The sequence below is a fragment of the Eptesicus fuscus genome, chromosome 22, assembly GCF_027574615.1.
Source record: "Eptesicus fuscus isolate TK198812 chromosome 22, DD_ASM_mEF_20220401, whole genome shotgun sequence".
Taxonomy (NCBI): domain Eukaryota; kingdom Metazoa; phylum Chordata; class Mammalia; order Chiroptera; family Vespertilionidae; genus Eptesicus; species Eptesicus fuscus.
In genome coordinates this window covers 14402031-14415872 of record NC_072494.1, presented here as the reverse complement: position 1 = coordinate 14415872, position 13842 = coordinate 14402031, and the positions used below count along the sequence as shown (strand labels likewise).

General features: G+C 46.9%; 1 protein-coding gene across 1 annotated transcript; it reads right to left on the bottom strand.

Moving 5' to 3' along the window:
• Window positions 1-441: 441 nt before the first annotated feature.
• Window positions 442-9100, bottom strand: MTMR11 (myotubularin related protein 11). Its single transcript, XM_028131595.2, is given in 18 exon segments — window positions 442-942; window positions 944-1075; window positions 1428-1721; window positions 2173-2355; window positions 2978-3151; window positions 3421-3587; window positions 4331-4401; window positions 4634-4700; window positions 5386-5510; window positions 5591-5679; window positions 5826-5913; window positions 6159-6294; window positions 6412-6490; window positions 6964-7106; window positions 7276-7336; window positions 7865-7986; window positions 8422-8512; window positions 8859-9100. Coding segments are annotated over 18 exon segments (2148 nt in total). The 5' UTR covers window positions 8925-9100; the 3' UTR covers window positions 442-882.
• Between the last annotated feature and the right edge of the window lie 4742 nt (window positions 9101-13842).

The window sequence follows — 13842 nt, the reverse complement described above, 5'->3', positions numbered from 1 at the left end:
TCACCCAAGGACTTGAGTTGGTGTTTTTGCCTCCTTCACGGGAGGAATGGCAGAGGGTCGCGCTGAAGTGACGTCTCAGCTCGCCTCGCGGTTATTTCTGAGGGGTTCCGGGGGACCTGAGGCTTACAGATGCAGTGGGACCAAAGCTGAGGGGTGGTTGACATGGAAGCCCAGAGGCTTCGGCCTCCAGAACATTCCTGGCCCCACCAACCACTTCTTGGGATGCTTTTGCACCACCTCTTCCTAAACGGGAGGCGCGGAAAAGAAAACGTCCCAAATTGCATGTGAAGTTTGCAGAGCCTCACCTGACCCATCCTTATTTCCTTATCAATAACTTGGTGAGTGCCATTCTCCCTTGGGTCACATCCACCCTACACCTACCCCACTCGCCTAGGATCCTTTATTTCAGACACAAGAAACAATGCCAGCAACAAGTATAAATACTGTGCTTTAATGAACCCCTTAAATAGAAATTCACTACAAAAATATACAATTGGAAGAGACAGGGTGGCTCCCATATCCACTCCATGCCCATAGGGAGCTCTAAGGGAAGAAGTAGAAATTGGAATTAAAGAAGCAGCAAAAGGAGGTGAGAATGAGGTCTGAACTCAAAATTAACAGTTGGATAGCCAAAAGGGATGGAATTTCCCTGAAAAAAAACAGGTGATCGTATTTTGAATTGTTTTTGTTACTTAATTGTTCAGATCACAAGACACTATATACAATCTTGAGGAACTAAATAGGACAGAGCAAGAGTTGTAGGTAGCACCACCCATCTGCAATGGAAAATCAGGTCAGGGATCTTGTTTGAGGGCTGGAATGTGAAAGCTGAGGCAGCAAGACCAGATGAGAAAAATGGAAAGGATTAGACGGAACCCTCTCTCACCCCAGACCACCTTTTGCCCTGCCCATAAGAAAGCCAGCAATTTCAACAGGATTGGGAGAGAATGGGATTTGGATCTCTTTTCTTGGAGTGATCCTCAGGAGATATTCTTGGAGTCCATTTCTTTAAGAGCTCCTGAAGACGGGATAGCTCATCCTGGAGGCCAGTGATGGTGGGAGCTGAGAGGCCCACCTGGGAAGGGAGTGAAGAGAAGTAGAGGGACAGTATGATTGCAGCTCTAGCTCTCTGCTTCTGAAATCTGTCCACTACTTCTGGCGTCTTTAATTCTCTTCCCCCCCTCCAACTATGCCCTAGGTTCCACTCGATCTGAGCCACAAGCAGTTTTCCCCCCCCCCCCATACTCCCAAAGCTATCCACTTTGATACCAACATGAATGGTTCTTCACTTCCCAATTTCCCCAGCCTCTTGCTTTTCCAGCTCCTGGAAACATCTGGTTTCTCCTAAAACATCTTGTTTCTCCTAGAACATCTGGTTCAGCAGTCAAACCCTTCTCCCACTCCCAATCCCTGTCTTCTCTTCTCACCTGGACCTCAGGCCGTCCCCTTAGGTAGCAGCGTCTCCAGAGCCTGATCTGGGGTCCCAAATACCCAGGCAGCAGCAGCCCTGCGGGTAAAGGGCAAGCTCCCCAATGTGAGGGGAGCCCCCACTCTTGATCAGCTAGACTTTCCGAAGAGATAGCAGGTCGAGGGAGCCAACGTGAAGAGACTGTCAGCAGGGAAGGACTGTCCCGCCAAGGACAGAGCTGATTCAGGGCGGTCAAAGCCCCTCTAGAGAAGAGCCACACAGAACTGGGAGGTCCAGGAGCCATGAAGCTTGGCTAAAGGGGAAAGGAAAAATCAACTGGTGACCTAGAAACCAGATGAACCCAGTTTTCCCAAATCGGGTCAGGAAGGAGTGTCCAGCTGCTACTCACTGCGCTGGTGGTGGAACTACAAGCCTCCCACTGAGAACTCTATTTTTCCTCTTCATTAGGTTTCAAAATAGGCCTCAGGACTGATTAAAGTTGATTTTAGGGAAACTTGTAAAATGTATGTGTGAGACAGAAGATGAGGAGGACCAAAAGGATGCCCACTGCTATTCTAGGATTTCTGTCTTCCTGGGGACAGTCAGGAACAATAAGTGACAGTTGTAGAAGAGGAGTAGGGTAGCTTTCCCTGGGGAACTTAGACACTGTATCTTCCCACTCCTCCCCTTCCCCCCTCTCCCCCCATCTAGTGGGATGAGCCTGTGAGAAAGTCAAGGGATTTTAGGGAGTTCAGACACATCACCTGCTGTCTAGGGAGCCAGGAATCTTGGCAGTGTTCCGGGTCATAGCCAGGATTATGGAATTGTAGTATCTGTTCATTGCTGTAGCGTAAATCCCAGTCCCAGACAGAGAGCTGTGAGTTAATAGAGTTCCCATCTGGGGGGTGGGAGTACCCTGGGGTATAGACTTGCGTATAGGAGTTGAACTGTACAGAGGAAAACAAAAAAAGATGGTTAAACAAAGAAAAAAAATCTATAGATATAAAAGCCTAAGCAACCGACCTTTCGACCGGTAGCTATGACACACACTGACCACCAGGGGGCAGACGCTCAACGCACAGGCATGGAAACATGGAACAGACTGATGAATCTCAGAGGGAAGGGGAGGGGGGGAGGGTGGGAAGAGATTAACCCATGATCTTACATGCATACTAGAGGCCCTGTGCATGGACTCGTGCACCAGTGGGGTCCCTCGGCCTGGCCTGTACCCTCTTGCAATCCGGGACCCCTCGGGGGATGTCGGACTGGTGGTTTTGGCCTGATCCCCACAGGCCAGGCTGAGAGACCCTGCTGGTGCACGAATCTGTGAACCGGGCCTCTAGTATATATATAACCCTTCTCACAGGTCTAGAGAGAAATTGTGAAATGCTCATCTCTTACTCCAGGAATCATATGTAAGGTGAAAGTCCAGTCCTGAGAGAGAGCACCAACCTCCCCCTTTCTCACCCATAGACCTCACTTTTCATAATCAAGACTAAACTTCGGGAAGTACTTCTCAATGGGGGGTGGGGGGATGTGGAAGACAAGTGAAAAATGGAAGTCACTGACCTGTCTACTCTGCTTTCCACGCTCCCAGGGATTGTCTCTCAAGAATGTAAGTGTGTCAGGAACCCTGACACTGTCATGAAGAGCAAGAAGGAAAAACTCGGAGAATTCAAACTCAGCTGGAAACTGCTGGAGGAGCTGCCAGACGCAATCAAGGAAGAGGAGAAACACTGGGGCCTGAAAAAAGGTAAATTAAGAGGATGGAATGGACTATAGGAAGCTAAAAGGGGAAGATGACAAATGAGAGGGACACAGGGAACAGGGGCTACTATGGAGATCAGGAAATGGAAACCTGAGTTGAGCATAATAGGGAGTGTGGTCACTCACTCATCTGGGTTCTCCCTTCAAACCTTATTCACGTCCAATGGATTATACTATATAATTTTCTGATCCTCTTTTTAAGTAATACTGGCCCCCATCCCAATACCCTCGCAAAATGTTCTCACCTTTTCACTGACCCCAGTTACCCCAAGTCGGGTCAGGAAGGGATGTCCAGCCGCCACCCACTCTCGCTGCACTAGTGATTGGAAGCCAAGCAGTGTTCGGGCTTCAGGGGCTGAAAGCAGCTGGACCAGTGAAGAGAGGAGGCCATTGAAATCACGGTCACCGCGCTCTGGTGATAAAGAGGGAGAAGGGATAAAGAAGGAGGGGCCAAGAAACTAGGGCAGAAGAAAATGAGAAAAGAAAACATGGCAAGAAGTGAGAAGCACCGAGGGGGAAAGTTTTGGGTAGGTAGAATTGAGAGGGCACATAGAAATAAAGAAAAAACAAAGACCTTGAATGATTCACTTCATAGACTCCACCTGGATAGAAATACCCAGCCTCACATGTAGGGGGCAGCATTATAAATCTCAAGTCAGCTTCCACATTGTCCTTCCCATCCCAACCCCAATCCCTATCCATATTGGAAGAATAGGAACAGAGGGCAGAGAATCCTTCTGTTAGGGACCACAAGCTGTGGTGGGGCGGCAGAGGTAGCACTAAAGGATGAGTAGAGCTCATGGGTAGTTCCTAGTAAAGGGAGAAGAGGATGCTAGCACTAGAAGGGGACAAGCTTTATAACGGGTGGGGAATGTCTGGCCTGTGGGCCATATAAGGTCCATGAAATCACTTGGTCTGGCCCTGCCAAGGCACTAGGGGTGAGTTAATTAAATGTTTGAACAAATATAGCAGGCTAATTTTTAAGTTGATAATTTTGTATGGCCTGAGAATGATGTTATAAATATCCAAATGGCCCTTGGCAGAAAAAAAGGATTCCCCACCCCTGCCTTATAGATTTCACTCCTTGAGCCCAATCCAGTTAGGTGGATAAAGGAAAAACTCAAGTAATGAAGTGAGTTGACCCAAGAAACTCACCTTGAAGTACTACAGAGCGAACTCTAGATGTCACTAAGACTGAGATGTCACTGGCCTTTCGAAGGCAAGACCTGGAGGTGAGGAAGAGGAGGGAAGAATAAGCCTGGAAAAGAGGAGTGAGGGGTCATGGGATAGAATAGAGGCCAACTCCAAAATCCTGCCTTCTCCTTCTAAGGAGCATGAAATAACAGCCTTCTTGGGAAACCAAGGCGAAAAATTAATGGAAGGCCACTTAGGAATCCAAGTTAACAGAAGTTTGGGGAGGGTTGTATTGTAAGTCATTTTTAGAAAAAGAGGGAGTACCTGACATAGTCCAACCATCGTGTTCCTTCCAGGGCTGAGAGCCATTTATCCTCAGCTACAGATGAATCTGATGGATAGTAGAGGGGTCAGAAGGGCAAAGAGATCAGAAGTACTCGGGATTCAGGATTCAGGGTCTATAGCCTGAAGGGTTAAAAATAAGTTGGGTAGTGGTTGCCTTGGACTGGGGATAGGAATGAAAAGTAACTATATAAATGGCCATAAGATTTCAAAAGTTAAATTGTAGTAATGTTTGTACAAAATTGTAAATTCATTGAATTGTATACTTATGGGTGAAGGATGATTTTTATGCTATGTAGATTATCTATAATAATAAAAGGGTAATATGCTAATTAGACCAGATGTCTTCCAGACATCATTCTGGACGTCCTTCCTGACCAAGCCGGGGCCCAAGGGAAGCCAGCCCGGGTCCCAGGTGCCTACGGGCGGCCGGAGGAGGAAAGCCCGGGTCCCGGGTGCCGGAGGGAAGCTGGTGCTGGCAGCCAGGGGAAGGAAGGCCTACTCTTGCACGAATTTTCGTGCATCAGCTCTCCAGTATCTCAATAAAGCTGTTAACAAAAAGAATACATTGGGGTCTGGAAGGCAGGAAATTAGTATGTGGGTGATGGGAGAGTTGAGTAGACTAAGGCTCATTGGGCTGAAGGGTTGGTTGCTCATCTATATCAGGCAAATGGAAAGCCAGGTTAGGGTCAGCAGACCTACAAGTGGGTTAAGGGGTTAAAGGTTATTCTTACCAGGCAGACAGAGGGCCCTCAGCCTCAAATGGGCAAGTTGGACATCTGCAAGACTAGGCAGCTCATCCATAGTGTCGACCAGGACAACGTCAGAATGCCCAGCCTGGAGCATAGACTCCACTGCTCTGGAGGAGAGAGAGTCAGAAAGTAAGGGAAGGAGTCTGCTTGAACACCTAACCTTTAATTCTCATAAGACTTCCCTCACCTGATATCCTCCTTGTTAGGGTCACTGGCTGTGTAGAAACCTCCACAGCGGAGAAGATCACTACCCCCAGGGTGATGCCAGGACAGGCGCTTCAAATGGGTGAGAGGAGAATCACTGTAGGAGAAACTCTTGGCCCCACCCTACCCTTGCCCCACACTGATGTCACAGGGATCCCCTCCCTTCACAATGACCCCTGACCTCCCATAACCCTCTAATCCCCACCCCTCACACTGACCGGTCCACGGCCCTGATGAAAGTGGCCAAATGCTCTCCTGACCTCACTGTCCAGAGTTCGGTTAGGGACCCAGAAGTAACGGGGGAGGCTGTGAAATTGAGAGTTATGTCACATCTTGGCTCAGTGACCTCATAACGCAAACCCATGTTTACAAGTAAGGTGCTTAGGAGGTGATCATTCCAAGTGATCTCAGATTTAGAGATCTTGGTGGTAAGGGGGATAGCTTTGTGGCTGTCCTAGGAAGCTGGAGTGTGTGGGAAGCATAGCTTAAGAGTCAGAGAACTGTGGGACGATAAGGAAGGCTACAGCAGTTGGGGTGGACTGGGGGATCACCTGGTGGCTACGTCGAATCTCTCATTGACAAGACTAACCCGCCAGCCTTTGGCCCCCTGCTTTTTCCTCTCAGTCTCCCAGTCTTCTGATGTCTCCAAGAGGGGAATAGGTGATTTTCTGGAGCCAGAACTCTGGCCTAGGGCAGGAGTGAGGCACAGAAGAGAAAGAAGACAGCTTCTCAGCTTTTTGTCTTCAACCAGCCTCTCATTGTTCAGACTCTATCTCTTCCTTATCCCAAAGAACCCTCACTCACCAGCCTTGCTCAGGGTTATCCCTGAGTACTGTTGGGTTTGACTGCTCTGAGCTCTGGCTTGGACAATGGCCATGGTCACCTGTGGAGGAAAGTACATCATCCTTTTGGCTCAGACTGAAGTGAAAAGGAAATGGGGTGTGTTGCTTCACTGTCTTTGCCACCAACAGAGAACAATGAACACAATCCCTAACGAAGGGAGCTTCTACAGGTCATGGGGACTGGGGTCAAGAAAATACCTAGAATCACAGAATCACAGAATGGTAATTCTGGAAGGAATTAGGAATATTCTCCTCCAACCCTCCCTGTTTTTCAAAGAAAGACACTTGCCCACAGTCATTCATACTCCTGATAATTGGCAGAGGCAGGCTAGAATTCAGGCCCAGTATTCTCATTATACTATCATTTATCCCAGCCTTTTAGCCACTCCTTGAGGAAAGAGGCAGAGCGAATGATGAAAGGGGTCCTGGGAAATAAGGGAGTACTGGGAATTGCCAGGGAAAGGATCCCAAGGTTCTCAGGGAAGGAGGGGTTTTTAGGTTGGGAGCCTCTTACCTGAAAGGCCTGAGGCTCTAGTCCTCCAGCCTCAAAACCAACTCTGAGCAGCCGGAAGTCTCGGCCGTGAATCAGGATCTCCTCAGGGATAAATTTAAGCAGGGACCCTGGACGGTGGAGTTGGACTCGAGACAGGCTACTCACTGAAGTCAAGAATTAGAGAGCAGTGTAGCCATGGATCAGAGTCCCTCTAGGAGGAACTCTTCATGCCCATCCCACTGCATCTCTGGCTGTCCTCTAAGAATAGAGGAAGGATTGAGTAGGGTAGCCAACACCCCCAGTGAGCCCCTTTACCAGCCCACTCACACTTACCAGCCTCTAATTGCCCAATGTTGACCAGGGCAAAATCATAATCACTGCTTAGGGGAGTCTCCTAGAGGAAGCACATGACATGCTAAAGACATCTGAAATCTCACATCCTATCTCGGTAGCCCCTCACCTTTCTAGAAGAGATCCCATTGGTTATCCCTGATACATTCCAAAGAGAGCCTTTAAGAATCTCTCTCTAGCTAGTGTTGCTTAGTAGTTAGAACACTAACCCACACACTAAAGGGTCTCAGGGTTCGATTCCCAGTCAAGGCACATACCTGGGTTGCAGGTTCAATCCCCACCCTGGTCAGGGCGCATGTAGAGACAACCAATCGATGTCTGACTGTGTCAGTCTGTTTGTCTGTCTCCCTCTCTCTCTCTATCTCTATCCCTGCTCCCCTTTCTCTCAATCTCTCTCCCCTCCCTCCCTTCCACTTTCTCTAAAAATCAATGGAAAAAATATCCTCAAATGAGGATTAACAAAAAAGAAAAAAAATTCCAAAAAAGAAATAACTCTCATACTTCCTGTAATGTTTGTCTAAATCCTTCTAGACTCCGCTACCTGTCATTTCCATTGGCCTAACCATCTCACCTGACGCCGCTGCCATCCACAGGGCTGGAAGGTGACCCTCAAGTTGGTGCAGATCAGGGTTCCAGGCAATTCAGGTTCCAGCCCCTTCCGCACCCCTGGGGCCCATGCTAGGATCTGCTCCCCTACAGGAGAAGCCAGGTTATGACCATTCCAGTGTTGCCCACATGTGTACAACCACTCCTCTGAGACAGGAGGATCTAAAGAGGAAAGATTAAGATCCTCCTCTAACTCCTAAGAATGAAAGGTTATGAGGAGAGAATTTGTAATCTTTTACTCTAGAGTCTAGAACAGTGCCTGGCACATAGTAGGCACTTAAATATTTATTGAATAAATAAATGAGAAAAGGGGTAGCAGGGTCAAGAAAACGGAGGGGTCATCAAGGTCCAAGCTCCCAGACAGTTCTGTTCAGAGAAGAGAACAAGCCTCAAGCAGAAGCAGCACTTTGAGCCAGGAAAGGAATATGAAGGTACCTTTAGTGAAGATATGAAGCAAGATTTGAGTAGGATGAAATTTGAAGTCGTTTCTGAAGATCAGAAGTACTGAAAGGACATTATTACCTGGGAGGCATCCAGAGGCCAGGCAACTGCCAAGTTGAGGACTCCTGGGCTCTGGCATCCCACTCCCCTGGACAGACTGTGGTCCAGAGAGCTGTGAAGAGTGTAGTGTTATTCCCCAGGCCTCTCCAACCCTGGGGTCTTGGATTAACTCAGCAGCCACGTTTAGAGGCCTACACTCAGACTCAGGGGAAACTGAGATCAGTGGCTGTGGGGAGCTCAGGACCTGGGCTGGCAGACAGTGAAGGGAGGGGCTGGTTAATGGATAATGAGACGATGAACTTGAGACTGAAAAAGACAGGCCAAGCTCCATCAGCCAGAGAATATGAGACACACCCTCCTCCTGCTCTAGATCCTTTTCTTCTATTTCCAAAATCCTCCCTACTCACACCCTCTGACCGACCAACCCCTCCCCCCAAGCCCAACTTTCCTCTCCTTACCCCCATCTCTGGCTCTTCCTTCTGGGGGGCGATGTTGAAACTCTGGCCCCGGCCCCCCCACCACATTTCTCCGGCTCCATCCGGGGACGGAGCAGTTAAAGGTGGGAAACTTCAAGGATGCTCAAGCCCCTTGGGAAGAGGCTGGATCTTGAAGCTGAGAGGAAGGAAGTCAGGGATGGGATCCGGGCAAGGGACCAGTCAGGGCAAAGGAACGTTTGAGGTGCATGGAGCACGATTTGGGGTCTTTGAAAGCTGTGTCCAGCTAGAGGAGGCTCCTCGGAAACTTCAGTCGACTCTGGAGAGGGCGGGAGAGATGCCCAGCCCCTTAAAGGAGCATACACACAATTTTGGGAAAGTGGAGAGGAATTGGAGGAGCCTGGGAAGGGTGAGGAATCCGTGGGGAACTGGGGAAAAGTACCCAGATTCCCTTCTTTACCCTTACCCCCAACTCCTATTCACTTCTTGTTCATGAGAATTGAAGATTGTTTGAGGGGAGCAGTAATACCAAATATTAAACTGGAACAATTTGGGCCACTTCTCTAGACTGAGTGACGGCTTCCCTGGGAAGCTCAGTTTTTTTTATATCTTAAAAGGGGCGGGGGTGGAGGAAGTGGGAGGAACACAAAACTGGTTAAGGCCTTCTTACAGCCTCTCCAGACAGAACTACCAAAAGGGGTTGAGAAGTAAATGGAAATTGGACCTCAGAGAAGTTTTGCCTGGGGAGACCCAAGAATTAGGGATGGGGATGAATTAGTGTTTTTGTCCATCCTTCTCCAGAGAGCATGAAACATACCTCGTATGCACAGTGCAGTGGAAAAGGCGAGAAATTGAAATCTCTCCAGGATGCAGACACAAGTACAGGTATGTTTATGTGCAAGTTCTGGGGTGGAGGTGGGAGACCCAAGGAAAAGATCTCACCAACTTAATCCATCAAACACACACATGCACACATACCCGCACACACACACCACCCCAACCAATTAGAAACTGGAGCCCACCTCAGGTACATGACCCCTCCCTCCAGTCCAGACACCAGATCTCCAAATTAATAATTCATGTTCAGGATCCTGAAAGCTGAGGGCTGGAAACCTCTGTTCAGTTCAACAATCCTCCCTACCCCCTTGCAACCCAAGAAGCAAAGGTAGGGGAAGGGCACTGGAAGGAAGTAAAGGAACTGCAGGTGAGGGGGACTAGGGTATGAATATTTAGATATGAAAAAGACAGGAAATAAAATACAAAGTAAGAGTTAATGAGCTGCTGTTTTATTGATTTTGAGTCTGTACAGAGGCAGCAATCCGTAGGTGGGGGCCCAGTGTCACTTTATTCTCTCCAACCCCCAGCACACACACCCTTCCGGCCTCAGCTTTACAAGTTCCCTGTCTGGCTGCAACTATGGAAATAGTGAAAATACATATTGTGAGACAGGGCGTCAATCTGGAACAAAGAGGGATACCTGATTCTCAAGGTCCTAAAAGCTACTAAGCATCCCCACCCACCCCCACCATGGGCTTCAATCTCTGGGGAAGAAAATACTTCCCAAGGTCTGTTGCAATAAGAGGTGTGTACCACAATTTTAAAATATCCACTTTCCTTCTCCCACCACCCTTCATTCAAGAGCCTCATTCTATTCTTTAATACTTTGAGGTAAGGAACAGCAGAGGAATACAGAGAAAAACATCGGGAGATTGGGGAAAAGTTGGGGGAGGGTGACTTGGATTAGTCCCGAACCAGGAATGCAATGAGGGCAGCAGATGAGGGGTAATTAACAGCAGAACCACCTCTCACCACCCCACACACTCCCAGTGGAGGCTCAGTGGACGAAAGGAAGGGTGGAACTGTATCAGATTTTTCCATGTTCAGAATCCTGATCTGGTTGTAGGTTTGTGCTATGAGTGAAGGCTGCCAGGAGGGGCAGCTGAAGGAGGAGCTGAGTGACTCATAGGATGAGTCACAGATCCAGTTATAAACACAGAAAGAAGCCATAGTCCTCCCCACCCCCACTTCAGTCAGTTCTGCTATTAGCCAGCTTCCCTCTCTTCTAAAGCCCCTTACTCACCAGGTGGAGTGAGGTGCCATGGAGTGTGTCTACACGGAAGACTTCATAATAAATATTTTGTTCAACTTAAGTACATGGGGCAAAACACCCTGTGATTTGTAGACTGGGTATCTACAAAGTGAGACAGAATGCTTGTATGACTCACTGAATCTACAGTTAAAGGGCCTGGAGGGGAAGGGAGACTAGAAAAATCTAGGGTGCAGATGATTCCAGGCCAGGAAGGGGCTTCTAATTCTGTCTTCTCAGCTGTGGCTATGTGTCTGGGGCACTGACTCTCGGAGAAAGAGGACAGAGTCCAAGGTGTCCAAGTAACTCAGGGACAATCATTTCTGAAGCTTCTTTATTGGGAAAGAAAAAAACGTGACTGGAACCTTGGACACATGGCTGTTTAGAAAGGAATAAGAACGGTAAAAGCTAGGTTCTCAAGTCATTCAGAACCAGCCCCATTCTTTTTGGCTCAGTATCCCCTCCCAAATATACAATACAAAGTCATTGCTAATTTTTGTTTTATTGGTCTGTGAGCTTTAGTTTTGCCTGAGAAGAAACTGCAAGAGGGAGGGTACTTGCCTCCAGGCCTGTACAGCACTGTTTAACACCATCCCCACTCCAGAATGAGATTGAATTTCTTAAAATTTATATATATTTTTATATATAATCTTCATTTTGATAGAATCCAGTATGAGGAAAACTATTGGTTAAATCTTGTAACCCTCAATAAAACCAGCATAGATTGAGATTTTGGAAGCTTATCTTATAGTATACTTGTTCCATCAGGGCTGGAGTGTATTAGGGTGGAGGGGTAGCACTATCTTAAATCAAAAGGGGAAAATCTCCCCTTTCCAATAAAAAACTTCAATAGGTACCCCAACACCCTGAATTAAAGGAACTAAGTGCACTTATTTAAGACTGAGAGACATCATCCCTCAGCTAGGGTTATGGGGGTCTGCTTACCCCCTTCACCCACAGACCTCTCCTTAAGTAAGGAATTTTTGCTCAGTTTGAGTGCACATCATGTACCACTCTCTTCCCTTCTCCCAGTACAGTAATTGCATGGGCTTGCCTCTTCCACCCCCTCATCTTCCCAAAATACCATAAACCAACCCAAATTCATTTCCTAGGCATAATTCCTTCACTCCCCCACCCCACACAATTCCCTCAAATAAAGCAAAACAAACCCTACTCATCCCTATAGAAAAACATCCATTGATTCAGGCTCCCTCATCCTTAGAACGGAGAGGTTTATTTAATGCCTCAATAAATAATTACCTACCCAAATTAAGAAAAATATTTCTTAATAAAAAACTATAGGGCTGCCCTGGCCTGTGTTGCTCATTGGTTAGAGCGTTGGCCTGCTCTCGGAAGGGTCTCGGGTTCAATTCCTGATTCCCGGTCAAGGGCATGTACCTGGGTTGCAGGTACAATCCTGCAGCAGGAGGCAACCGATTGATGTGTCTCTCCAACATCGATATTTCCACCGTCTCTAAAAATCAATGGAACAGCCCAGCTGGTTTTGCTCAGTGGATAGAGCATCGGCCTGTGGACTGAAGGATCCCAGGTTCGATTCCAGTCAAGGGCACATGCCTGGGTTGCGGGCTTGATCCCCAGTAGGGGGCATGCAGGAGGCAGCTGATCAATGATTATTTCTCATCATTGATGTTTCTATCTCCCTCTCCCTCTCCCTTCCTCTCCGAAACCAATAAAAATATATTTTTTAAAAATAAAAATCAACAGAAAAAATATACTCAGGTGAGGATTAACAACAACAAAAAAGCTGTAAGGCCTACATAAAGCCCTATTTTACCAAACTCACCCCTAGGCCACCCCTTTCCCCTGAATTTCCATCTTTTTTATTGAAAAGAAGTCAGAAGAAATTGGTATTGGTTAATTTATAAATCAAAAGAAAAACAAACAACATAAGGTTTCCATTTTTGTTCATTTGTCCTCTGTTTTTAAAAACAAAAAGTATTACCTAGAACTAATAACAGAACAAATCCAAACACAGCAGTCCAGTGGAGAATCAAAACTTTCCTGGCTTTATTATCTAGGGAAACCTCTGGTCTATTTCCACTCCTATTGGTCCAGGCCAGAATCCTATGATATAGATGGACGCCTATGAGAAAGCTAAGTGAGTTGTGCAAATTCAAGGTGTGAGTTTGAGCCACCTGTTGTTCAGGTGCATGTTAGGGGATGGAAGCCCATGAGGTGGTAGTCTCACTAGTGTTGTTCTAACCCCAGAAACAGGGTGAGGTGAGCAAGGCACTCATTTGGGGCACAAAATTTAAGTGGTGCCCCAAAACCCAGTAACCAAGACACTATTTTAATGCAGTTATTTTTTGAAAATCAAAACTAATGTAAAAAAACCACCACCACCACAATGAACAAATTATCAGTTTTAAATAAAGACAGGATTCAACCCTATACTTGCTCATTTCAACTTTACTCCCCTTTATCTAATCCCAGTCCTGTTGAATCTGGTCTTTAATACGATTTTGACATTTTGTTCATTATGGATTTTTTTGCATTGATTTTTAAAAATATTGCATTAAAACATTATCTTGATTATTGAGTTTTTCGGTACCCTCCAGTTTTGTACCTGAGAGGAGTGCTTGTCTCTTACTAGTCCCAGCCCTGCCCTGAATATATACATACCCTCCTTTGGAATCTAACTCCTTTGACTTCATTGCTTCCTTAAAACCAGTCTATTTTCAAATAAAAGCTTAAGAATTCATAGCCATAGGAAATGGTGAAATCAACAGTATCAGATTTGGAAAATAAGTGACTTTCAAGTTTGAGGAAGGAACCTTTCTAAAATGTGAGCAGTTCCAATAAAGAGGAGTCTTGGCTTTGTTACCAAGGGGTAACAAAGTAAGACAACCTTCCTGATTGGGCAGAAGCAACATATGGCAAACACGAGTCCCCGCCCCCTAC